The sequence below is a fragment of the Hemicordylus capensis genome, chromosome 5, assembly GCF_027244095.1.
Source record: "Hemicordylus capensis ecotype Gifberg chromosome 5, rHemCap1.1.pri, whole genome shotgun sequence".
NCBI classification, from domain to species: domain Eukaryota; kingdom Metazoa; phylum Chordata; class Lepidosauria; order Squamata; family Cordylidae; genus Hemicordylus; species Hemicordylus capensis.
Genome location: NC_069661.1, coordinates 11,541,019 through 11,568,683, shown reverse-complemented (window position 1 = coordinate 11,568,683; position 27,665 = coordinate 11,541,019). Strand labels below are relative to the sequence as shown.

The 27,665-nt window shown below is 47.2% G+C and overlaps 1 protein-coding gene across 1 annotated transcript; it reads left to right on the top strand.

Moving 5' to 3' along the window:
• The first annotated feature begins 1,156 nt into the window (after window positions 1–1,156).
• SUCLG1 (succinate-CoA ligase GDP/ADP-forming subunit alpha) lies at window positions 1,157–26,677 on the top strand. Its single transcript, XM_053257753.1, has 9 exons — window positions 1,157–1,314; window positions 10,463–10,566; window positions 13,831–13,947; window positions 15,288–15,500; window positions 16,404–16,461; window positions 17,160–17,243; window positions 19,003–19,154; window positions 22,381–22,569; window positions 26,424–26,677. The coding sequence occupies exons 1-9, from the start codon at window positions 1,254–1,256 to the stop codon at window positions 26,448–26,450; spliced, it is 1,005 nt and encodes a 334-aa protein (XP_053113728.1). The 5' UTR covers window positions 1,157–1,253; the 3' UTR covers window positions 26,451–26,677.
• The last annotated feature ends 988 nt before the right edge of the window (window positions 26,678–27,665 follow it).

Sequence of the window (27,665 nt, the reverse complement as noted above, 5' to 3'; positions counted from 1 at the left end):
GGTGGCCATCACCACATATCATGGCAGAGAATTCCATGGATTCATTATGCTCTTATACAGGGAAATGCTTGACTAACAAGAAGGTTGCCAGTTCGAATCCCCGCTGGTACTATATCGGGCAGCAGCAATATAGGAAGATGCTGAAAGGCATCATACTGTGCGGGAGATGGCAATGGTAAAAACCTCCTGTATTCTAATAAAGCCAACCACAGGGCTCTGTGGTCCCCAGGAGTCGACACTACTTTACAAAGAGACTGTGGAGGATATGATAAGAAATTCTTATCATATCTCTCATTAAAAAATCCAGTGAAACTGACTCGTAGGAGATTTAAGAGAGACAATCAAAAGTACTTCTTCATGCAAGACATGTGGAATTCATGGCCACAAGCTATGGCGACAGCAGTAGCTTAGATAATTTAATGGAGGAGAAATCTACCAACGGTAGCTGGTGATGATGGAACCTCCACGTTCAGCAGCAGTGTATCACTGGCCACCAATGTTGTGGACCAACAACACAAGAGTGTTGCTGCTTTCATATCCTGCTGTTAAGAGTTAAAGCATCTAGTTGTATGTATGTATTTGTTTATTTCGGCCCAAGGCCAGCATAGAAGCATCTAGTTGGCCACAGCGTGAAACCACGTGCTGAAGCACCTTGATCTTTGATCGGATGCAGCAGGGCTTTTCTTCTTCTTCCCAAGAGAGAGAAGACTGCTAAACATCGATTGCATCGCACTCCTTGGTAGCCTCTGTGGCCAACAACCGCCGCCCTCCCCACCACTTTCCAGATATACTCCTCCGCTCCCTCTATCCACCGCCGCAATCCGCAAAACCATCTCTACAGCCCCACTGAAACGTGTACAACATCTCCTCGCCTTTCAAAGAGGCAAACTACAACCCCCAGAATCCCCTGCGGTGGAGTGAAGCGGGGTCCTTTGGTTCCTCTTCTTTCTTCCAGGTGGGCCATCAAGGGCTACCTGGCTGCAGCCTGCTTTTCTCTCTAACCTCTTTAAAGCTCCGTGAGGCGCTTTTGGCGATTTTAAAAAAGGACCTGAGCGCGTCCGTGGCGAAGTCTGGCGGCGCTTTTTCGATGCAAAAATCAGGCATAAAATAGAACCAAAGCCTTTTGACGCATGCGCGCTGACTGGGGGGGGTCCGTCGATTGACCGGAAGGGGCGTGGCTTGTGCCTCTGTCAAGGCCCCCTTGTCATTGGTAGCTGGACCGACACCGAGGCCGCCGGGAAGGGACGGCGACGATGTCTTGCTGCGGGAGCGGCGCGGTTGCCGCTCGGGGCCTCGGCCGCCTTCTGGTGCTCGGTGAGTGGCTGGCAGCCGGCCGGGGGCGGGATGGTCTCTGCCACGTGACCCTGATTGACCTGGTTTCCCCTTAACTCTGCCCTTCCAATGCGAGTGAGCATAGAGGGCAGTGATCTTCTCGCCCCCTCCCCGAAGGCTGACGGGTGGGCTTGACTGGCGAGTAAACCCACCGGTGGGATCGGGGCGTCAGCCTGCGCCCTGGAAGTACACAGGAAGCTGCCATATACTGAGTCAGACCCTTGGTCCATCTAGCTCAGTATTGCCTACACAGACTGGCAGCAGCAGCTTCTCCAAGGTTGCAGGCAGGAATCTCTCTCTTGTCCTATCTTGGAGATGCTGCCAGGGAGGGAATCTGGGACCTTCTTCCTTTCCCCAGAGCGGCTCCATCCCCAGAGGGGAATATTTTATGATGCTCACACATGTAGTTTCCCATTAAAAATGCAAGCCAGGGTGGACTCTGCTTAGCAATGGGGATAACTCATGCTTGCTCCCACAAGACTAGCTCTCCTCAAGAGCCCCAGCGAAGAGGTTACTGTGTAGTCTGTGTGCTTTTGAAGATTTGGTCCAGGCTTTTTAGGGCGCTGTTGCAGAGGCTTTAGAGTAGCCCCACTGCATGTAGTGGGCCTGACTTCCTCGTGAACTTGGCTAGGGCTTTCTGTCTGGGTGGACTGAAGCTCACTACACTGATTGACTCTAGAGGAGTCCTGTTGGAGGCCATGGGAGTTCTGTCTGCGTTAAGCAGTCTAGGCTTGCTGCCTCCCGAGGAGTCCTGTTGGAAGCAGAAGGGCTTTCTTGGGGAGGCTCTGGGCAGAAGGCTCCAAGGCTTTGCTTGCAGACTTGCAAATAGCCCTGTTAAACACAATAGACTCTAAGGCTGAGCAAAGGTGCGGAGGTTTGGGTTGCAAGGTTCAAGGTGCAATCCTTTGAGGCACACCGATGTGGAATGTCTGATCTCTTCTTTGCCTCCCCTGCCTTCAAAAGGGTTTCTTATCTAGTTATTCCTTGCAATCAGCAACAAAAAAGTGGGTCTCCCACCAGTGATGTGGGGTGGAAAACCTTCTGAAATAGAAAACTGTACCTTAAGAAATTTTCCCCACAGATATATTTCTGCTCCACATCACTGGAAGTATCCTGCCAGATCAGATTACAGTCCAGTTAGAGTGTCAGGAAAAGCTTTTCTGTGAAAAGATTTCTTTTGCAAATAAGCAGCAGTTTGCATGGAGAGTTTTCCGAGGTGTTCACTTTACTGATGGCAAGACATTCCGGTTCAAAGTTTCCCAGAAAGCCCACACTATTGTCTCCCACCAAGCTGTGATTGCCGCCTTTTCTTTTTTCTGACTTGGCTCCTGTGACTTCCAACAGCTGTAGTAATATTGGAGGCCAGACTTCTTTTGCTGTGGAGATGCAGCAAGAATTGGGAGAGGCTTCATCTGTTGAATGCTTGCCTGTCACACAGCTTTATTACCGTTTGAATGCCTCTGGTTATCCGACACTTGATATTGTGGTGCCATATTGGATTTTAAGCCACCATTTTGCATTTTTGTGTGGTGCTGACTGTTACTTTCTAAAACCATAAACAGCTGACAGTGTATTTGCCAAATCTCAGGCCTTTATTACCTTTTAAATGATGTGGTGATCTTTAATATGCATTTTTTGTGGTGCCAAATTGGATTTCTTGCCACCATGTTGAATTTTTGGGCTGCTCCGATTTAGTTCCTAACACCACACCCATCTGAGAACATTTCTGCCAAATCAAGTGTGTGATTCCGCTTATATTTTTTCCAAGTATCTGCTACACTAGCCAGGCTAAATAGAGGCAGCCGTACTTGGCATTCAGGCTCCATCAAGAGCCCTAGAACAAATTCTCCCTCTTCTTGAGCCCTATTGAACTTTACTCTCATTCGTTCTGTAGCAGATGTTCTAGGGATTGTTATAGGGATGTGCACAAACCCCGGTTCAAGCACATTTCGGCAGCAGGGCCTGGGACTTATAAGATGCCTGCTCTCCACCATGCCAGGCAGCTTTCTGCTGGGGCTGTGTGAGTCCCAAGAAGCCCCGCGTGGCGTCATGCACGTGGCATCCATGCGTGTCTGCGCAGGAAGCTGCATGGGGCAGCAGAGAGGACGTAAGGACCAGCTCTCCTCTTTCTTGAAAGCTCCCAAGCCCCACTTCCGAAATGTGCTCGAACCACAGTTTGTGCAGATTCCTAATGTGTTATTCCTACAGAGTTTTCTCTCCAACATTTGTTTCTCCTTGCGACATATGTAAAGTTTAAGTTTAGACCAGTAGTGGCCGGTTTAAACAGGCGCCACCGGAGGGGCGGCGAGAGGCGCCTTTAAGGGTAAATTAATAAGTGCTTATCTCCACTCTTGCCGCCCCTGAACACTGCTTCGAGCAGCAGAGCGCCGCCCAGGACTCCCGATGGTGGTGGTGGTGGGGGCGCCTCTGACACTCACCTGGCTGCTGGTGGGGGATCACCTCCGCGGAGGCCAGGTGAGTGGTGGAAGGAATCCCCCACTGCAGGGTGCTGGGTGGCACGCTGCCGCTCGCTCCAAGCAGCATTCGGGTGCGGTGAGAGCAGAGCTAAGCACCTATTAATTTGCCCTTAAAGGTACCTCTCGCCCGCTCCAGCCGCTTCTACATCAGATCCCACATCTCCTCTTCTACCATGCATGGTACTAATTTCTGTTTTCCTAGCCTGGCTTTTGGACAGGAGCTTGACAGGCAGAAATGCAGCAGGTGAAGTGTGTCAGGAAGAATGTTGCCTGCAGAATCTTTCCGATTCAGCCTCCGCTTCAGCTAGGAAAAGCACAAGAGCCCTGTCAGATCTACCACTGGCGAATGGCCAAGGTCGTGGGGGAAGGGGAACCTTCTAGTATTTCCAAATCTCTAATTAGGTAGGGTGTCATAATTTCTTAGTCTAGAAGGTGCTGCAAGACTCTTTTGGTTTTATTCCTTCCTTTAATTACTGTTTTTCTTACCGAGGTTGGAGCATTGCAGGTGCCCCCTTTGAAGCTGTGCGTGTCCAGATTTTCAGGGGAGTTTGTTGTTAATCAGCTGGGGAACTGTACTCGGTGAAATGCTTCCAGTGGTCCATGGGTCCCGCGATGAAAATAAAGATCTTTCTTTTCAGAGGAATTAAGCTGCATTACAACTCTGCTGCTTCTGCATGCCAATGCAGCTGGACTACGTATGCCAGGAGTTCTCAAACTTGGGCCCAGAGATGTTGGACTTCAACTCCCATAATGGCCAAGCCATTGTGTCTGGGGATTATGGGAGCTGAAGTCCATCAACATCTGGGAACCCAAGTTTGAGCGCCCCTAATGTATGCCAGTCAATGGCGTAAACATGGATGGGATGGTTATGAAGGAGAGGCAACGTAACCTTTGTGTGTGTACTGCGTCACAGAGACGCTTTGTCAGTCAAAATCCCATGTCTTTGTGACACAGAACATGGACAAACTTAGCACTGCTTCTTTCCCCACATCTTTCACAGGGTGTTCAGTTTATTGATTGCTGTACTCAGTACGGGTGTGTTGTAGTGTGGAACTAGTTGGATTTTAACTATCATCTTTTGAGTGGCCTCCCTTGTCACTTGGGATGGCCATGAGGCAGGACAATCTGGAGGTCTGCAGAGAGCTTATCAGATCAGAGCGGTTGTTTGCAGTCCAACCAGAGATGTGGGTTTTCTGGAAACATTTGAACTGGAAAACTTTCCCATGCAGATTCCCCCACCAATTGCATAACATTTGCATTAGTTTTCCTCCCCACCCCAATACTAGACACATTTGATGTCCTGAAGAGATTGTGATCTGATTTAGAATGCTATTTGACTTATTTATACAGTTTTTTAAAAACCACCCACCTCCACCATATTCATTTTCCCTCACTGTATCTTGAAAGTAGCGAAGTAGAAATTTAGAAATGGAAAAGGTTCCACAGAGAAATAAAGGATGGGCCATCCCACACCTCTGAGTAGAAAATGAACTACAATAACGCTTCTGCTGCATATGCTCCTGCATCCTTATGTCTTCCATTGCAATGAAGATTTCATTGATGGAACTCATCTGTTGCTCAGGCAAGAGCTGAGAAGCTCCAGCAGCAAAGAAAACAGCTCCCAAGCTCTGGGGAATTTTAATGCTCCATCCCAGAAGGCCAGATTTAAGAAATATAATGAGGCTGAGCCAGCTAACTTTTAGCCATTGTACAGTTGCAATTAACACTAATTGCTTGTCATTCATGGGCTTGATAGGCACCATGCCGCCGCTTATGGACACAAAGTCCTTGTTCTCCAGTAAATCTGTTCTGCTGTTGGCTTTTACACTATGAACAAAAGCCTGAATTAAGTGTCTGCCAAGATCTGCCAAGTGACTGATGACGAATATTTATATATCGCTCTTCAACAAAGGTTTCTAGAGCATTTCACATAGATATAAAGACATAAAATGGCTTCCTGTCCCCAAAGGGCTCAGTCACAATCTAAAAATTAAAGCATGATGGAGTCTGAGTAGCCATTTGTTTGGTAATCTCTACCTTGTGTCGTTGTTGCACATATTTTAGCATGTATGCCACTGGGCTTTGGGGCATATTTCTGCAAGCATGAGTTCTCAAAATGTAAAATATTACTAAAGCAGAGTTTATCCTGCTGTGCATTATAGGTAGCCAGAGAGTTGCAAAAAAAGTACCTTGGAGAAGAACCATGCACAGCTACCTGCGCATGGTTCCTCTTTGATTTTTGCTCCAGTATTGTGCAATGGAAGTCTTTAGGAAGGAGGTATTAAAATGCATGTTGCCAGTATGGGGTAGGGAGTTCAAGCAAGCTGTCTGCAACTGTGCAAGCACAGTGTGAAAGAAGAATGTTTTATTTGAAGAAGGTTGACACTGTGCTTGCTAGAAGGCTGAAACAAATTCCTGGCTTTAGTCATGCAAAGTCTCCCTGGGAACTTGGGAAGGCCTACAAAGTGTATGCATAGGAAGTTGCCTTTTAATTAGTCAAACCGTTTGTCCATCTAGCTCATTACTGTCTTCCCTGTTTGGCAGCAGCTCTCCAGGCATTCAGGCAGGAGTCTTTCCCAGCCCTACCTGGAGGTGCTGCCAGGGGTTGAACTTGAGATCTTCTGCATGCAAAGGAGGTGCTCTTCCATTGAGCCATGGCCCCATCCCCTAAGGAGAACATCCTACAGTGCTCACGTGTGGAACCTAGGAAGCTGCCATATACTGAGTCAGACCATAGGTCCATCTCACCCAATATTGTCTTTACAGACTGGCAGCAGCTTCTCCAAGGTTGCAGGCAGGAATCTCTCTCAGCCCTGTCTTGGAGAAGCCAGGGAGGGAACTTGGAACCTTCTGCTCTTCCCAGAGCGGCTCCCTCTCCTGAGGAGAATATCTTACAGTGCTCACACTTCTAGTCTCCCATTCTTATGCAACCAGGGTGGGCCCTGCTTAGCTAAGCGGACAAGTCATGCTTGCTACCACAAACCAGTTCATCTATCCAAATGCAAACCAGAATAGACTCTGCTTAGCAAAAGGGACAGTTCATGCACTGACCAGCTCTCCTTAGGTCTCTGCAGCTAGACTTCAGATGTTCACAACTTGCCACTGCATGCAATTTCCAACTCTTCCTGGACATTTGCCACCTTGGGCTCATAGCTGCAGATGTTAACATACAACATGCTGAGGTCATTCATGCAATCAAAAGCTGTGTATTATCTGGGTTTGGGAGCTGTGTTCTCTAATTTTCGGCTGTGTGGAAGCAAGGTAAGAGGAAAACCTGGGTAGAAGTGATTGTGTGGAGGCAAGGTAGGAGGAAAAGCTACCCAGGATTTCCTCTAACCTTGCTTCCACACAATCACTTCTACCCCGATTTCCACACAATCACTTCTACCCCAATTTTCCTCTTACCTTGCTTCCATACAACCGACACTTAGAGCACACGGAGCTCCCAAACTTGGGTAGAACAGTTTTTGATTGTGTGAATGACCTCAAGATCTCACATTTACCTTTGCTAGTTGAATACATGGTGCTACTTGAGATGTTTCAAGGGCTCTTTATTTTTAGCCTACTTTCCAGTAGCCTTATGAGATCACCCAGCTGTCCTTGTGTGTGTGTCCCCAATCAACTTTGCAGCTCCTGGACCAATATGAACCAAATCAGGTATAGCTGTAGGGACACATAGGGATGCCCCCATAGTGTAGTTTGTGGTGATGTCATCCACCCCGATCCAAGGTGGCAGTCGTGTGATCCTTTGAGGTGCAAGTGCACTAACTTGAGGACTGTGTAACCGATTTGAACCAAATTGATTGCAGTCGTAGTGAGTGACACACAGGGACACCTCAATGGTGTAGTTTGTAATGATGCCACCCACCCCAATCCAAAATGGCGGACGAGTTAACATTTGAGGCGCAAGAGATCTAACTTGTGGACCTCGATTTGAACCACATTTAGTCCATTTGTAGGGATAGTGAAAGGAAAGTAGGCAGATTAGTTCTTACTAGAACAACTTGTTAAATATTAGCGATCGTGTGAAGTTCAGTATCTTGTTGAACACTTATTGGAGGAAAGGCATCTGATGCCGGCTGTAATTGTTTTATAGCTTGTGTGCGGTGAAAGAGTGAGAAACACGGATTGCAGTGGAGCATTAAGCCTGCATAAGCCTGGCTCCTCTGGTGCTGGACTGGAAGGTTCATGGAAGCTGTACTTGTTCCACATGTATTCAGTTTTTTATTGGAAGATTCTGCACAAGTTTAAATATGGATATTGCTGGGGGAAATTAAATGCATAGTATTTAATATTAAACTGTATTAAACTGATTGCTAGTATTAAGCTGAAGCTCAACAGGGCTGGATTTTATTTTTCCCAAGTACCTTTAAGAACAAATGTGAACATTTCAGGCATCTAGCTTACCGAGTGCTTGAGAATATTTCAGCCCTGGCGTGGTATCCTTATAGAGTTGGTTGCCCAAGTGTGGTTTCATGCTCCAAATTTTGATTAATTTCAGAAAAATGTCTACAAAAAATATCTTTTTCAACAGGAACACTCAGTGCAGTTCACGTTTTTAAAATTAAAAAGAGCAACATGTGATATTTTAAATCTGATGGGTATTAGTTTTTTTGGGGGGGGGAGGGAATCTTATAGCTGATCATAGCCCACAGAATGACACAACAGTATAAGTCAGACCCAAAAGGTCTAACCCTAAGGTTACAAGGGCTCATCAGATTAGCCAGGCTTTCAGCTGTCCGGGAGGCAAGAGAAGCTGCTGCCTGGCCTCTCAAGGTAATTTGATAACTTGGGGGCCACCACAGAAAAAGCTCTGCTCCTGATTGCTAACAATTAAACATCTGCAAGTGATAGTACTTGGAAATGGGCTTCTTTGGTGATCATACAGCTTGAGGTCAGGGAGGAGAGTGCTCCACGAACTAGCCAAACTGTTTAGGGCTCTGAAGGTCAAAGCCAGGACCATTCAAGCCACAGTCCCACCTGTCTGTGGCGGGCAAGTTGTGCATCAGCTTGTAGCCCTTCATTCCCTTGGGAATCTGGTGGGCCACAGTGTGAAACAGGATGCTGGACTAGACAGGTCTTGGGCCTGATCCAGCAGGGCTCTTCTTAGGTTCTTAAGCTGATACCAGAGTGAACATTGTGACACTCAAGTACGAGTCAGACTCCAGTACAGCCAAGTCAAGTGAGGTCTTTTGGAGTACCCAGGCACTTTGTCATTCCCCATGTATGGCTCTTCTGCTTTGCCTGAGGACAGCTGGATTGCTGCACGGGCTTGGGAAAAAACAAGCCGCAGAAGGGCCTTGCCCAGTTTGAATTGCCTGCCACACCTAGTAATCGGTGTAGCAGCAGTTTCCCAAGGCAAGGTTATAACTGGAGGCTTATGGAAGCCACTCTGCATCTTTTCTCTGTGCATACAGTTTGTAGAATTGCAGCTTTTGTGTTTTAAATGTGCCACTCCTTTGGGAGGTTGGGTCAAAGCAAAGACTCTGGCTTGTCCAAAGTTCATGCATTGTGCACTCTCATAGGAACATAGGAAGCTGCCATATACTGAGTCAGACCATAGGTCCATCTAGCTCAGTATTGTTTTCACAGACTGGCAGTGGCGTCTCCAGGTTGCAAGCAGGAGTCTCTCTCAGCCCTGTCTTGGAGATGCTGCCAGGGAGGGAATTGGAACCTTTTGCATGCAAGCAGACAGATGCTCTTCCCAGAGTGGCCTGATCCCACAAGGGGAATACCTTACAGTGCTCACCTGCTTAGTGAAGGGGACAATTCATACTTGCTATCACAAGACCAGTGTATTTTGCTTGGCCATAGGTATCCTTACCTTCAAGGCTCAGGCTGCATATTGAGAGTTCACACGCAACATTACATTCGACCCCTGACATGCTTGTTCCTATTTGAACTGAAGCACATTCAACTCATTTCTACAAACTGTCTTTATAATTTCTCCTGTAAATCTTGACCCTTGTTTTGTGCTGTTCATAGAATTCAGTGATCCATATAGAGTTCTTGTCCATTCTGGATTCCAGTGGAGCTGGAATGCTTTGTAGGTGTCTACACCTACAAAGATTAGAATTGTTCGGACAGTGGTTTTCCCCGTGGCACTCTATGGATGCAAAAGCTGGACTTTGAAGAAGCAAGACAGAAAAAGCATTGACACTTTTGAACTTTGGTGCTGGAGAAGACTTGAGGATACCATGGGCAGCCAGGAAAACAAACAAATGGATTATAGAACAAATCAGTCCAGAATGTTCACTCGAGGCACACGTGACCAGCCTCAAACTATCATACTTCAGACACATTATGCGAAGACCCAGCTTCCTTGAGAAGTCCATAATGCCGGGAAAAGTTGAAGGCAAGAGAAGACGAGGATGACCAGCAGCAAGGTGGATGGACTTGAATACAACAGCCATGAATGCACCACTGAGAGACCTTAAAGGCCAAGTTGAAGACAGATCATCCAGGAGAGAATCCATCTATGTGGTCACTAAGAGTCGACACCGACTTGAGGGCACTTAATCAATCGACTAATGTGGCTGTTCTCATGTAACTGGCAACAGTGGGACACAGCTTAACCACTGAGCTTTTGCAGGTGCTATAGAAATGAAAAATGAGATTATCTATTAATCTTTCATATTTTTCTTTCTTTCTAGTGCAGAAAAATGGAGTACGGCATTGTTCCTATTTAGCCACACGGAAAAATCTTTATATCACTAAAGATACAAAAGTCATTTGTCAGGGTTTTACCGGCAAACAGGTTGGTGGTTGAGTGAGTGACCAATCCATTCCTTGTACTTCTCTCATGCTGTATAACACTGTGTCTCAAACTAGGCTCAGAACGCCCTGGGTAGATCTTGACAGATCCCAGGCACCAGAGAGCTGTGGAGTCTAGAAGTTTATCTCTGGTGCCTAGACTTGGATATTCAGAGGCAGAATCATTTAATATAATCTTTATTTGTCCCAGGCAGCCCTGTTTCTGTTCTAAGGAAGTCAGTTGCGAAGCGGATAAAGCAAAGCCCTTTTACCCTAACCCCTACGTCCATCACTTGAGTCCAGGAATCTTATCAGGTGTCCACTGGCTGGCTCCTGAATTTTGGGGCTGGCTCCTAGATCCAAGGAAAACTTGTCAAGGCCTGCCCTGGTGTGCTCCAGAAGTGTCTTAGGCATTTCTCTGTGAGAAGACCAGTAATAGTGGACAAGCTTCTTTAGCGACAGCTTGTCCACCACTGCTGTGCTCCTTATAGTTTGCAGTGGAAGCTTCTGGGGCATTGTAGAATGGGGATGGGCCCTGGGTAACTTGGAAGTGTGCTGGGAATGCATGCATGCTGCTGGCAGGGAGACTTTCCATGCTGTGCCTCATGGCACTGCAGCCATGGGGGAATGACCTTCAGTCACTTCTTTGTGGGGGTTGTAATGTTAGAATTTGCTCACTTGATTGTGCTTTATTGTCTGTTCAAACTGGAGCTGAATTGCTCTGGAGGTGAATAGTAATATGCATGAAGGGTTCCCAGTAAGGCTGCAAACTTCAGTTGATAGATTGGTCAACTGAAATTTGACTCTCCCATCTGCTCACCCAGTTTCAACTTGCAGATCTAAGAATCGGAGGCATTCCGTGAGCCTGCCTGTTCTTGGCAACCTTCAGCGAAAGCCTGGAAGGGCAGCTGGTGGTGATGCACAGCGGGGCCTTTTTGGTAGTGGTGCCCAGCTGCTGAAACTCCCTCCCTTTGGAGAACTGTATAGAAACCCCCCCCCCCACCATGCTACAGGTATTTAATTGGGCCCTGAATACGAATATGAATATGACAAATATTTATATACAATTTTTCAACAGAAGTTCCCAAAGCTATAAATACATAGATATAAATAAAATGGCTCTACCTTTGAATCAAATACCTTTTTACCTCTGCCAAGTGTTTGGCCTAAATTGAGCTGTTTGCCTGGCTCTCCCTGCCTGTTGGGTGGTTTTAACCATTCTGCTGCGCTGTTGTATGTTCTGCTCACCTTTTATGGCCCGGTTTGTTTTTGTCGCCGCTGTTAACTCTGAAAGCTGCTTTGAAGGTCCTACGGGCTGAAAAGCGACATGAAAAGAAATGCTTGTTTGTCTTTTGAGGTTCTTGATGAGGAACATAGGAAGCTGCCTTATAGCGGAGTCAGACCATTGGCTCATCTACTGTCTTGTCCGTAGAGAGTATTGTCTACTGTCTGACTGGCAGCGGCTCTCCAAAGTTTCAGGCAGGAGTTTCTCCCAGCCCTACCTGGGCGCTTTCCAGATTAGACCCTGCAATTTGGTCACGTCTGATCTCGGAAGTGTGCTTTTACACTTTGTGTGTTGTGACACCGCAGTCCCTATGCGGACAGCAGGGTGCCGTTCACATTTCCAATGCTTCATTTCAAATTTAATCACTGTGATATAGAGCTAGGACATTGTATATCTGGCGTAAGGAAGTAGCTACTTTTTCAGGTTGTGAGTTGCTGCGAGACTGCTCCCCCTGCTGTTCACGTTTTCAATGCGACTTGCCTGAGTGGAGGCATTTTGCTGCTGTTGAGCAGCTAGTCTGGAAAGAGCCCTGGAGATGCTGCCTGGGCATGAGCCTGAGACCTTCTGCATTTAAAGCAGATGCTCTACCACTGAGCTACAGCCCCATCCCACTTCTTCTGGTTCCGGGGAATTATTTATTTTTATTTGAAGTATTTATACCCCACCCCTCCAGTAACCAGATTTAAGTTAAACAAGTTAAAAGACCAAGCTAAAACTAGGGGTGTGCCCGAAAGGACCTCCCTGTCGCCCCGTTGCCGTCATCGGCCGGAAGTACCGATCGCACACGCACACGTGACGGGTGCATGCGCGAGCAGTACTTCCGGCCGATGACTTCAATGGGGCGGCAGGGAGGAATGCTGATGCCCCAAGGGGATTGAAATTAACAGAGTGCCAGCAGGGGAGATGTTGCGGGAGGGGTGAGTGCACCCTCCCCCGCCCTTAAAGAACCACCCCCGCTGACGCCGAAATGGCCCCCGGAGCCGAAACTTTTCGGAGGCCTTTATAATGGCCTCCGAAACATTTCGGGCTTAAGCCTAGCTAAAACCACATTTAAAATTACTTTTTTTTAAAAAAGTTCAAATTAAAAGTTATTTTAAAAGCTGAAAACTATAAATATTTTATTTATTTAAAAGATTGTTGTAAGGAATGAAAATAAAATATTTAAGGAATGCCACCCCCCCAACCCCGTTTTCTCCTAACAGTGAGCAGCAGCTTTTGTTTCTTAAACCAGTTGCCGTAAAATTAGTTACCTTTAAAAAGGCACTTATATTGAGGTGTTGGAAATATACAACTGCGCTGAATCAACTAAAAAAGAAGTTACGATTTCTTTAATTGGCTGACAGACCTAATTTTGAAAACTTCCTACATGTATAACTTGGTCTGCCTATACTGTAAATGGTGTGGTGTCGTGTCATCTATTTATAATATCTCATGCCACACTTTGGTTGTGGAATGTCTTTCCATTCTGGGTAACAGAAGTGGAATTGTGTCTTCGCTCGGAGAGCAGCAGGAAATGTTTCTGGATTATTAATTTGTAGATGAGCCATTGATGTGTTTTCTGCTCCTAAGAAAATCCAAGATCCCATTTTCCCCATCAGAATTGGGAGACAGTCCTGTTTGGTCTGTATTAGTTCAAGCTGGTGATGGCACTTCTAACCCCTGAGAACTGAGCAAAGAGGCACCTTTTAAAAGTGGCAGTTCTCTTGTGTTTAGCAGGGGGAGAGCAACTGGCCTATCCAAACCAGCACAGCATCCGTGGTTGTTGCTGGTGTCTATTTTAGAAACACAATTTTAGATTTTGAGCCCCTTGGGGGTCTAGCACCTCCATGAGAGAAGTTCTAGCATTGCCCTCTTTCTGATGTGCTAGAATGACAGCTGTGCTCTTGTGAAGCTCCCACCTGTTTTTGTGGGGCTTACGCAGGAGAATTCTTGCTCAGTGTCCTTTTTAAAAAAAATTCTGTGTGTTTCCTCTCTCTCTTGCAGGGTACCTTTCATAGTCAACAGGCTTTGGAATATGGCACCAACCTAGTAGGTGGAATTTCGCCCGGCAAAGGAGGCAAAACCCATTTAGGGCTTCCAGTCTTTAACTCGGTGGAGGAGGTAATATTGCAGTAGTTCTCAAGAAATGAAGGGGGGTGGTTGGGAAAGAAAGCATTCATCTGGAATTGAGGTTTTAAAATGATGGTGCTTGATCAGAGACCTGTGCATGCACCTTGGAACACAGAGCTCTCCTGAGCATCTGCTTCTCCCTCTTTCATTTCAGTCGAGAGACCTGACCAGCCCAGACAGTACTTGCCTCCACTGACACAAATGGAGAAGCTATTCCAATCAAGGGACATCCGTACATGCCCTGCAAGTCTTGAACCTGTGACAGAACACTCTAAATTTCAGCTCCTGAGGCTGAAATAATCTTGGGCTGGCTGTGACCCAGGGGTGGCCAGTTGGTCCTAAATCTCGCTGGTTCTATGCAAGCTAGGATTGTGACTCCGAGCCATCCACTGTGGCTCTGCCTTTATCACTTACTAATCTGTGTAAATCAGGCTGCTGATAGAGGCACAAGAAGCATTTCCTCATAACCACCACTATTTATTTATTCTTCTGCCACATATTGGGCTTCCTGGCATTAGGCTTTCAGACAGAGGCTGGATGGCCCATTCACACATTGTGTTCAGCTTCCGTACAATGAGTGTACACAGGTACAGATCTGTACACAGCTGCAGTCATTCACATGTTACTCTGAACACAGGTACAGAAGTACACTTCCTATCTGTACCATGCTTTTGGAACATAGGAAGCTGCCATATATGGAGTCAGACCACTGATCCATCTAGCTCAGTACTGTCTACACAGACTGGCAGTGGCTTCCCCAGGGTTGCAGGTGGGAATCTCTCCCAGCCCTGTCTTGGAGATGCCAGGGAGGGAACTGGTCTACCCAGAGCGGCTCCATCCCCTAAGGGAAATATCTTACAATGCTCACACATGTGGTCTCCCATTCAAATGCAAACCAGGGCAGACCCTGCTTAGCAAAGAGGACAATTCATGTTTTCTACTACAAAGCCAGCTCTTGAAAGGCCTGTATCCAGGTTCACTTTTAAAATGAACACAGACACGTCATTCAGACAAATATGTGTACGAGTGTACAGATATCTGTACACTTGTACAAAGTAATGTCTGATTCAGGCTAGATTCTTGCACTGAACATCAAGTTGGACTGGAAGACCTCCAACGTCTCTACCATCTCTGAAGTGGTCTGTGCGTCTGGCCGGTAGGTCTTACATGGTGGACCTCTGTAGAATGCCTGAGAATGTAGACATCTGACAAGATACTGTATCTGGGCACTAAGAACAGAATTTTTGGTAGAGGTGAGAGATGTATTCTTCTGGCCTGCTGATCATTTCAAGAGAATTATTTCTTCTTCCCCCAATGTAATTGTGTCTTAGGCTAAGAGGAAAACGGGCGCTTCTGCCTCCGCGGTATACGTGCCGCCTCCGTTTGCCGCTGCTGCAATCAATGAAGCCATTGATGCAGAAATCTCCCTAGTTGTGTGCATCACAGAAGGTATTCCCCAGCAGGACATGGTGCGGGTCAAACACAGATTGCTACGTCAGAACAAGACTCGGCTTGTTGGCCCAAACTGTCCAGGAGTTATCAACGTAAGGGTTCCCATGCAGTTAAAATGAATTGGTGTCTGATATCTTTGAGATGCATTCTTAAAGCCAAGCGGGGCAGGCATCAGGCTTCTGGGACCTGTTTTGCTCTTTTCCTGGAATCCCCAAGGTTGACTGACTGACGTCAGGTGCAAAATAGTGGTGGGGAGCAAGATGCAAGTTGGGAATGCAGAGCCAGCTACTTAACTGCACTTCATGAGCTATAGGGACATTGGAAACTGCCTTGCACCAGGGTCAGACAATTGGTCCATCTAGCTCAGCATTCCGGGGACTGAAAACAGGGACCTTTTGCAGGCAAAGCAGATACTCTGTCACTGGCCCGGTCCCCAACACTGGGATAACCTGCAGATATACGTGCAAGTTACTATGGATCAGGGATTCTAATACACAGTCCCAAATTGGCCAAGAGTGCTGTTCAAAGACATGGTCAAAGGGAAGCCAATTCATTCTTGGATGTTACAAATGAGAAATACTGAGGCTGAGAGGGAAATTAGTAGAGGTCCAGCCACTGAAGAGAATAGCAATTTTTGCTTGTTCTCATTGAACTGTGCCTTCAGGAATCCTTGCAAATTCAACTCCTGCCTGTAGGCTTCCAGCGGCATCTGGTGGGCCACTGTGTGAAACAGGATGCTGGACTAGATGGGCCGTGGGCCTGATCCAGCAGGGCTGTTCTTATGTTCTTAAATTGCTCAATACATCCTTATGTACCTCCTGCCCATCTAATCTTAAAGAATGCAGGCCTCATTTCCCTTCTGGTTACTATCCTTGCCTGACTCTTGGGCAATTCCTTGATGAGAAATCATGCTTATGGAGGCTTCAGAGGCTCCTTGTGATAGGATAGGAAAGAGATCTGATTTGCTTTGTGTTTTTGTTTTTGTTCTCTTCTAGCCTGGAGAATGTAAAATTGGCATCATGCCCGGCCACATTCACAAGAAGGGAAGAATTGGTAAGCTCTCCAAGACTAATCTGGTGCTTCTGTTGAAACTTGAATAGTGTCTGTCCTTTGTCAGTAGATTGCAAATGTGATTGCTTGTCCTGGCCTTAATAGATGAACATTGATGTGATGGTGATGACTTTTAAAATGAACACAAACACGTCATTCACGCAAATATGTGTACGAGTGTACAGATATCTGTACACTTGTACAAAGTAATGTCTGATTCAGGCTAGATTCTTGCACTGAACATCAAGTTGGACTGGAAGACCTCCAAGGTCTCTACCAACTCTGAAGTGGTCTGTGCGTCTGGCCAGTAGGTCTTACTTGGTGGACCTCTGCAGAATGCCTGAGAATGTAGACATTTGACAAAATATCTGGGTACTAAGAACTGAATTTTTGGTAGAGATGAGAGATGTCTCATATCCCTGCAATGACAGCCCCTTTCCAAGGGCAGCAGTGTTGTATCATTGCCCGAAAGCAGGTTTAAATCATTCTGCAGCATCCCTGTTACACTACAGGGAGCTGCCTTTCAAGCTGCGCAGCACCCGTGGTGGGTCCCTAACAGGGCTGCCCGTCATGTTGGCCAATGAATGCAAAGGCTCTGTGTAAACTGCATGTATCCCTTGTTAGTTGGCATATAAACGAATACATATCACGTGAGCTTGTCACCTGAGACCATCTTTTCCCTGTTCCTCCAACCCCCTTAGGTATTGTATCAAGATCTGGCACGCTGACGTACGAAGCTGTTCATCAGACAACTCAAGTTGGACTGGGACAATCTTTCTGTGTTGGTGGGTTTGAGAGAGGCTCAGTCAGTGTGTTAGAAAACACGTAAGACTGTACGAACCACTAAGAAACGACTAGAGTTAGACTGCTACTAACTCTTCTCTGCCCCTCTCGTGAATTGTTTCGAGTAATGTTGAGCATTAGCTCCCTCACCAGTTTCGTGTCCTGGGAATATGGTGGCAAAGAGGGGAGGAAACATTGGCAATGGGGGGGAGCAGATGGGGGCTGCGTGTGGGGCAAATTTACCAATGGCAGTTACAAGCAGTCTTCCACTTAAGAGCTCTTGGAGCCAAGACAACCGATGCTTAAGGCATTGGTAAATGGCCGCCATGTTCCAACTTTAGAGCACTTGCCATGGAAGGGCCAGCATAGCATAGTGGGTAGAGTGTTGGACTAGGACCGGGAAGACCAGAGTTCAAATCCCCATCCAACCATGGAACTCACTGGATGGCTCTTGGCCAGTCATGTATCTCTCAGCCTAACCTACCTCACAGGGTGGTAGTGAGGATGAAAATAAGCATGTACACCTTGGAGGTGTACTCCGAGGTGAGCTCCTCGGAGGAAGAGTGGGATAGAAATGTAAAAAATAAATAAGTAGGGATGGCTGTGGTGTGCGTGCTAGAGGAGGCCGCGGTGACAAAAGTTGCTCAGGCTCCCATCGTCCTTGAGACTGGCAGTCCTAGCAGCAGCTGCAGCAACATCTGAGGCTGTGGAGCGATTGCTTGTCCAAGATGCTGCCACTTCTGTTTTGGCTTCTCCTCCTTCAGGCTCAGCCACTGTGCGGTGGCAGCAAGAGGGAAAGAGCCCCGCCTGTTCCCTGCCCACATGCTGCTTCCAGCCCGCATGTGCTTCCTTCCCTGTCTGTCTGTGGTCCAGGAGGAGATGGAGGCAAGCTATCCAGTTGCCTGCCTGCCTTCTTTCCTTCCTTCCTTCTACAAAAAAGTGAGAGAGCGAGCCAGGAAGGGAGTGGGTGGCAAGGGTGAGCAGCTTCTGACACCCCCTGTCCCCCGCGGCCCCCCCCCCACGATCTGCTTGACGTCTGTGGCTGACCTAGCACCAACTTTGGCGGCGGCAGCAGCAGCAGCAAAAAGAAGAAAGAAGAAAAGAGGGTATCTAGCCTTGGCTCAGGACCTAGCCTCCCATCTATATTATTTTTTCCAATGGGAGAACAGATTCTGAGTTAAGAAATTTCGACTTAAGGCATAGTGTTCAGGAACCAATTGTGTTGTAAGTCTGAGGACTTGCTATATATTCCTGCTGCTGGTGGGTGCTTCTCTCCCCCCCCCGCCCACTTTGTTTAGACCCACGAGGCTTCAGAGGGAGGGCAGGAAGTGTTGCCCTCGTTCTGATTTGGATTCATGACTGAGCCATGTAATGTTGCTATAAGCTAAATCGAGGCTTCCTGCCTTCACTCTGGAGCTTTGTGGGTTAAAAGTAATTGGCCTTCAGTAGCAACCAAAAGACAGTTCTTACTGCCAGCTTAGCATAGATGGTATCAGTCTAAACCCACTAGTCTAGAGGTAGTTTTTTCTACTTTTGGATTGGCTATATATCACACTGTGTTTTCCTGAAACCAGAACGGCTGGTAATGGATTGAAAAATAAAAAATGGATTCAGTGACTTAGCTGAATCTTTGCTACCATTTGCAAGACTCTTGTCCTTGGCCCAAAACATAAAATTGTATTATGCTGCCCACTCTCTCAATCTGAATTGGTCTCCAGAAACAAGGGGATGCACTTCACAGTCCTCTTTGAACCTCTTCAGGAATTGGAGGAGACCCATTCAATGGGACAAACTTCATTGACTGTCTGGAGGTCTTCCTGAACGATTCAAACACGGATGGCATCATCCTGATAGGTGAGATCGGTGGGAATGCTGAAGAAGATGCCGCCGAGTACCTTAAAAAAAACAATTCTGTAAGTTTTAACTTTCTAAAACAGAAGTTGCTATGAATGTTGTGTTCTTGAGGGGAGAGGGAGGGAAGGAGCGTCCTTTTAAAAATGTCCTATTGGTACGCAGCAGCTTAAAGTCATTGGATTGAATCCAAAGATGCCCTTCCGTATGCAGAAGTTCTCTTTCTCTCCAGGAAGAGCTGTTTACAGCTCTAGGTAGGCAGCAGGAAGCTGCCTTATACCGAGTCTTACCATTGGTCCTCCTAATCATACCATTGGTGTGTTACACTCAATGTATCGCCTACATTAATTGGTAGTGAAACCTCCCCAAGGTTTCAGGCAAGAGTCTTTCCCAGCCCTTCCCGGATATGTTAGGGATTGGATCTGGGATCTTTGGCATGCAAAGCAGATGGTCTACCCTATGGTCTCACAGGTACTCATCATCCTTCCAAATGCAAACCAGGGCAGAGCCTGCTTACCAAAGGGGACCATTCATGCTTGCTACCGTAGGACGAGCTCTCCTTCCCAACTTTCTGTGAGAACAATGGAACTCAATCCATATGTCTTTCTGCTTGTGCAAAAGCTGGTGAACCCTTGTGGAGGAGCACAAGAACTGCTATGAAACCCCCATATATTGCTGTTTGAGGTCTTGTGTAAACCCAATGTTGGGCCTTATATGCGACAGAGTGGCCAGTGATAGCAACTGTGTATTTTGAGGACATGTGTGCCAACAGGAAGACTAGTTTATTTAAATGCTTAAGACTTTTATCAGTTGATATATAAAAACCACTAATAGGTTGAGAAAATTTAAGAACATTTATTTAAGAGAACGCTGTCTTCATTATGAGTCCCGCCACCCATGGAGATCATCCGGAGAGGTTCATCTGCAGTTGCCACCAGTTCGTCTGGTGGCTACTAGGAGACAGGCCTTCTCTGTTGCTGCACGGAGGCTTTGGAATGCTCTCCCTGCCAAAGTAAGAGCCTCCCCATGTCTGACAGCATTAAAAAAGAGTCTTAAGACAGGGCTGGACTGCGCCCTATGATAGTCGTCCATCACTGTCAGGTCGGCGGCCACCACCACCACCATCATCTCCCATGCCTGGGCTCGCTGCTTCCTTGCCTGGGCTCGCCAAGGCGCCTGGCAAGGACTCCCCCATAGGCAGCAGCCCGCCCTGGCTCACCCCTCTCCTGGCCTCCCTTCCCTGGCTCTCTGCCGCAGCACTTCTCCTTGCCCCTGCTGGAGAGGAGGAGCAGCAGCCCCTTCCCAAAAGATTGGCCTCACAAGGGGCTGGTGCACGGCTCCTCCCCAGGAGATTCGGGGGGTCCTTGCAAACATCACTGCTGCTTCTGCTGCCCGATCACGTTTGCCTTTCCCCCCCCCTTTGGAGACTACGAAAGTAAACTTGGCGAATGGAAGGAGAGCAGGAGAAGGCTGGCATCTGGAGAAGGGGGCAACAGCTGAAAGCTGAGTGGGGGAGAGAGAGAAACAGGCAGAGAGAAATCTCAGCCTTGCCCTCTTTTCATCTCCACAGATCCCAAACCCACTTCCCTGCTCTGCATCATCTCCTCCTCCTCCTCCTCCTCCTCCTCCTCCTCCTCCTCCTCCTCCTCCTCCTCGCTTGCTTCCAATATCACTTGAGCTTGTCAACACAGAGGGGGAGGGAGGAGATCAGAGTGCATATCCTGTTACTTTATCCTTATAGTAACCTATAAGTAACGGAAAACATGGAGGTCAGATATCAAAAGTTAACAGAAAAAAATAATTCGTAAATCCAACTGAAAACTACTCCCACCCATTCTGCTCAAAACCCGGTGCCCTCCCAACATACATTCCCCAATCCGGCCCTCTCTTAAAACACATTTGTTCACCTCAGTTTTTAAGCTAGAACTGTGGTTTTAAACTGTTTTAATTTGTTCTGTGTTGGTTGTAAACTGCCCAGAGACATTAGTTTGGAGCGGTGTACAAATACACTAAATAGATAGATAAATAATAAACATGCAACTAAATGTTTGCTAGTCCCCTACTGGTCACAGGATGCTGCTTTTATACGGAGACAGACCATTGGTCCATCTAGGTGGTGACTGGGGAGCAGGGCTGCCTTGGTGGTGTTTCCCCACCTGTTTAGTAGGTTCCCCAGGGAGGTTCGCCTGGTCCCTGCCTTGCTGTCATTTTGGTGATTGGTGAAGATCTTTTATTTTTCCAGGCCTTTAAAAATGTGAAATGTTGGTTCCTGGTTAAATTGGTTTGAAGCTGCTATTTTCATCTGCTAATGTATGTGAGTCACAAAACCCCAGCCAAAGTTTCAGCAGCTCCAGTTACAAGATGCGGCTCCTGCTGCATGCAGGAAGAAGTCTACACTTCTTTAAAGAATTGGCTAGTTTCATTCTTGATGCTTTTCACTCACTCGTTGCATTACTTCCTGCCTGGGTTTTTTTTGAACAGTGAGAGTTTCAGTGAGTGAAAAGCATCAGAAATGAAACTACTGAAACTTTGGCTGGGGTTTTGTGACCCACATACATTTGCTCCATACAGAAATTCTACCAAATACACCTGCAACCAACCAAGATGATCAGGGGCCTCCAGCACCTTCCTTCCGAGGCAAGGCTACAACACCTGGGGCTCTTTAGATTAGAAAAAAGGCAGTTGAGGGGAGACTTGCTAGAGATCTGTCATTCTACGCATTGTGTGGAGAGATGAATTTTTCTCCCTCCCAACACTACAACCAAAGATCATCCCATGAAACTGATTGCCAGGAAATTTAGGACCAACAAAAGGAAGTACTCCTTCACACAGTGCATAATCAATCTATGGGATTCTCTTACCAGATGTGGTGATGGCCACCAGCTTGAGTGGCTTTAAAAGAGGCTTAGACAAATTCATGGAGGACAAGACCTATCAATGGCTACTAGTCCTGATGGCTATAGGCTACCTCCAGACCCAGAGGCAGGATGAATGCCAGTTGCAGGGCAGCAACAGCAGGAGAGGGGGCATGCCCTCATCTCCTGCCTGTGGGCTTCTCGGAGGCATCTGGTGGGCCATTCTGGGAAGCAGGATGCTGGACTAGATTATGGTATGTTAGTCCCTTTTCCTGGAACCCTCAGGATGGTGCTTTGGTAGCAGACATCTAGTTGGCTCTCTCGACCTAGAGATGTAGTCGTTGACTAGCTTTGCCATTAATTGCACTCACCGGGCTAGCTGCATTTCGGCTTCCTTTCTTCCCCTTTTGCAATAAGCCCTCTTTTATTGCAGGGTCCGGACGCCAAGCCAGTTGTCTCATTTATAGCTGGAGTCACTGCTCCGCCTGGCCGGAGGATGGGCCACGCAGGGGCAATCATTGCTGGCGGGAAAGGAGGCGCTAAAGAGAAAATCGCTGCCCTTCAGAACGCCGGGATCATTGTCAGTATGTCTCCTGCTCAGCTGGGCTCTACTATGTACAAGGTGAGTTGAGGGGATGTTGCTGGACAGGTGTGGAAGTGATGCTGCTGGTTGTCAATAAGTAACTGGAGCCTTGGGCTCTGTGAAGAGTGTTTCACTTCATCCCCTTGAGCCGACTTTCAAGGTGACATGCCCACCTGTCGAGCGGAATAGCTCTATTAAGCTGCGGGAGCCCGTGGCATTTAAGTACTAGAGTTGCTCTTGTAGGCACTTGCTTGAGGAGAAGATGCCAACAAGTCTTCTAGGGGCAGGAAGGGAAATAAAATAACACCTGTCCGGGCAACAGAGCTGGTAGCACTGTCTGGCTTAATTCCAGTATTATGAAAGTTGGTAGTTCTTTCCCTCACCCAGGCTCTGTAGCAGAATAAGTGGTGATCTTACCTGTTCTAGACCCAGGGGTTCCCACCGGGGTACTAGTACCCTTAGGGGAACTTGAAGGGCTCCTGTGGGTGCTTAGAGCTCTCTTGTTTCTGTTCCCTGAGGATGGCCAGTTTGAAGCTGACACATCCTCAGCAATGTGTCTGCTGCAGATGGGGAGGGAGGAGGATGAAGACCCCCCCACCCCACCCATGCTCCTGATTGGTTTGCTGTGTCCTGAAGCTTGGCATACCCCTTCCCTCTGCCTGATTGACAGGCTTCAGAAAGTTGGCCGTCTCTGCCAATGGTAAAATGCGGCCTCCTTTCCCCTCACCCGCCCTCCAGCCCAAGCCCTTTACTTGCAAAGAGGAATCCTTCCCAGATTCCTTGTTACAAGTATGGCAGTGGCCGACCTGTGGATCAGTGGGTCCATCCCCACCCCACCTCCCCGCCCCCGGATATGCCAAGATCAGGTGCCTATTCCCCGACTACAGATACGCCAAACCGCAAGGGCCCAAACCGCAAATTACAAGGTTTGCCTGTACTACTCTTGACTTGTCCTATTAAGTTCAAGAAGACTGCTTATGAGTAACTTTGGATGTAAGCCTATGAGTGGAGTAGCCTGTCTCATAACTGTAACATTTAAGTGTGTGCGCACACATGCGTGCACACGCACCCTGGGGCCATTCACATGACTGGGTGGGCCGCTGGTCCGACGACTCACTTCCCCCTCCGATGGTTGCTGGGGGCGCGGACCGCGCTGCCAGATGATCTGCTCTGTGTGGTGTAGTGCGGAGCTCCGGAAGCTGGGACGACACATCCTCACCTCTGGATACCCCACAATGCACTGTGCAGCATGTGCAGTGCCTTGGGGGATTCCCCCAGGAGACGGGCACTTCTCTAGGAAGCCGTTTCTGCGTCTGCTGGGGCTGAACCCAGCCCCAACAAACACACGATCCTGGACCCTGGGTTAAGGGCTCCCTCGAGCCTTTAATCCCGACGAAAAGCTGAGTTAAAACAGCTGGGCTAGGTGGGGCTGCCCCGCTGGGATCGGCCCCAATTCTGGCAGTTCTCGTGCGCAGCCTAACACAGGCTGGGCTTCTCTAGTCTGAGTTCAGGTGCATGTGAGAACAGTCTTTCTCTCCTCCTCTCCCCCCTCCCCTCTCTCTCCCCCCTCCCCTCTCTCCTTCGCTCTCCCCCCTCCCCTCTCTCCTTCGCTCTCCCTCTCTCTCCTTCTCCCTAAATGTCTGTAGGGTACCTGAGTTGAAGGTTTATGACAGAAGGGGTACACTTGTTTAAGGAACCCCTGGTCGACTCTAGACAATTCAAATGGGCATAATGTCAGCATACACAGTTGGGTAGTTCTTTGGATTTGGAGCAGCAAGACCTGCATTCAGACCCCTGCTTGGCCACAAATCCTCCTGGCTGGCTTTGTTTGGGCTGCCGTTTCAGCCTAACCTGATTTTCAAGGTTGCTGCAATGAAGTTGGGATACTCTCCTGTACAGCACCCTGAGCTCTCTGGAGGGAAGGGCAAAAAGAAGCAAACATCTAGTGGGTGTGTCTGTGCTTGCTTTTCTTCTGAGAGCAATTCAGTGTGACTTAGTGTCCACAGAACAATCTGTTTTTGTGTTTGTCCACATGCTATAACTTTCCAGTTTCAACTGACATCTCCCTTCTCACGCTCTGCTACTTCAGTAACAGCGACTCCATACTCCCTCGCACAAGGTGTCAAAATATAACCAAAAGTGTACTTGCAGATGAAGGAATTCAGTTTGCCAGAGTTGCTCAAGGACCTCTGAAGCTGCTCAGAAGCCGAAGGGACTGAAGCAGGCCTGCGCAACTTCGGCCCTCCTGCAGATGTTGGCCCACAGCTCACATGATCCCTGGCTATTGGCCACTATGGCAGAGTCAGACCACAGGTCCCTCTAGCTCAGTATTGTCTACCCAGACTGGCAGCAGCTTCTCCAAGGTTGCAGGCAGGAATCTCTCTCTGCCCTATCTCGGAGATGCCAGGGAGGGAATTTGGAAGGAACCTTCTGCATGCAAGCATGCAAATGGTCTTGCCAGAGTGGCCCCATCCCCTAAGGGGAATATCCTACAGTGCTTACATATAGTCTCCATTCACATGCAAACCAGGGTGGATCCTGCTTAGCAAGGACAATTCATGCTCGCTACCACAAGACCAGCTCTCCTCTATCAGTTCAGCCAGTGTCATCAAAAGTGGCATGTTAAGACACAGGTCAAGGAGGAGATCGTAAAAGTGAAGATGAAGTGTGGGGAAAGCAGGACACTCAAGCAGGTCGACATGCAGTTGCAGCCAGTTGTACTGTAAAGGTGACACAGCCCAGTCTCAACCAGTCCTGTGATGTTAAGCTTCACGTAGACTTTTATATTTTCTCCGGCTGTGTCTACTGAGGCAGCCTTCCAGAGCTCTGTTGCATTCCGAGTTAGGTAGTGTGGAAAGGCTTCTAAGTGTGGGGTGAGGGGAACAGACCGAAGCTACAGATTTTTAAATCTGAAATGAGAAATCTTACTTTAAAACAGTCCAATTCTTAACAGGGTTTTAAAAAAAATGGTACAGAGAAAACAGCAGCCATATATGAGCATAAATGAAGAAATAAAATGGGGGGGGGATCCAATCTAACCTGCACCTGTGCTTTAACCCAGAGTCCTTACCAGGAGTTTTCTTACAATTGCTACTAATCAGCTTCTGCAGCAAGCCTTACTTTCCCCCTTGGTCAGCCTCAGGCCTTGCTCTTTCTCTCCAGTACTAGTGGGTTCAATTCCAGACTGTTCCTTCAGTTGCTTTGAGGGTGATTCAGATCTGAAGAGAGTTTTCAGCTTAACTCTCCCCGTAATTTCTCAGCTCTATTTTCCACAGCTCTTGCTCATCCCTTCTCTCCTGGCTCTCCAAGACCACCTCAGCTGCCCAGATCCATCCCTTTTTATTTGTGTAACTCCACCCACTTTGGGGGGCGGGGTCTCAAATCAGAACAAACAAAAACCAGACAACATCTTTCTATTTCTAGAAAGAACAGTTTAACAGAAACTTAAAATGTTTGACCTTAGAACACTAGCTATTAGAGCACACAGTGGGCAACAGGCAGACATTTAAGGACATAAGCAACTTAATTCATAATGTAAAACAAGCAACAAAATGGAGGATCAACCTTCATCCTTCACAAAAGGTAACAGTGGAAGCTGCATTTGAGAATAAAAAGTAAAGTGTGGTGCCTACAGAGCCCTCTGGTTTTCTTTTGGTAGAATACAGGAGGGGTTTACCACTGCCTCCTCCCGTGCAGTGTGAGATGATGCCTTTCAGCATCTTCGTATATCACTGCTGCCCAATATAGTACCATTGGGGATTTGAACCGCCAACCGTCAAGCATTTCCCCGCTGTGCCATTAGGTGGCTATTTGAGAATAGTCCAGTTTTAATGGAGAGAAGAAGTGGAGAAGACTTGTCACGACTCTAATGAAGTCTCTTCTTTTCTCTCAAGGAATTTGAGAAGAGGAAAATGCTGTGAGAGAAGGATCTGTGGAAAGCTGTCACTCCAGAGATATCGACACAGCCTTTCGCCTCCTTCCTGTACTGGTCACCCGCTAATTTTTCTTTGCCTGCATTCAGCTGACATCAGTTTTACCAATTCAGCTTTAAGGCCACAGTGTCACATTTCAGTGGCTCCTTTGTTCAGACATGATTGTACATCATAGTAAATGAATAAATCTACCACTAAACTTGATTTATTTGAAATTCTGAAGCTTGCTAGCTCTTTATTATGTTAGTATTTTTCTCAAACTATTCTATCAGAAGTCAATACTAAAACTCTTGGAAGATCCCAAAATGTGTTTAAGTAAAATTGCCTCTCTTTGGGAGGGAAGTGGGGTTGAATTTTATTTTTCGTGGGTGATTGGGCCTGACCATACCATCGACCTCGTGCATTAGCTAGTACTCTGTTATGTGCAAATGTGTCATTTAAGTTTTGCTGAGCCATGTAAAGTTTATGTCCTGTATTGGTAAAGATTGGAAATTTGTTCATGCAGAGACTTAAATGTGTCCAGCCTTCAAAAACCCATTAATTACAGGTGAAACTCAGAAAATTAGAATATCGTGCAAAAGTCCATTAATTTCAGTAATGCAAATTAAAAGGTGAAACTGATATATGAGACAGACGCATTACATGCAAAGCGAGATAAGTCAAGCCTTAATTTGTTATAATTGTGATGATCATGGCGTACAGCTCATGAAAACCCCAAATCCACAATCCCAGAAAATTAGAATATTACATGGAACCAAGAAGACAAGGATTGAAGAATAGAACAATATCAGACCTCTGAAAAGTATACAGTGTACTGTGCTTGATTGGCCAGCAAACTCGCCTGACCTGACCCCATAGAGAATCTATGGGGCATTGCCAAGAGAAGGATGAGAGACATGAGACCAAACAATGCAGAAGAGCTGAAGGCCGCTAATGAAGCATCCTGGTCTTCCATAATACCTCATCAGTGCCACAGGCTGATAGCATCCATGCCACACCGCATTGAGGCAGTAATTGCTGCAAAAGGGGCCCAAACCAAGTTCTGAATACATATGCATGCTTATACTTTTCAGAGGTCCGATATTGTTCTATTCTACAATCCTTGTCTTGGTTCCATGTAATATTCTAATTTTCTGGGATTGTGGATTTGGGGTTTTCATGAGCTGTACGCCATGATCATCACAATTATAACAAATTAAGGCT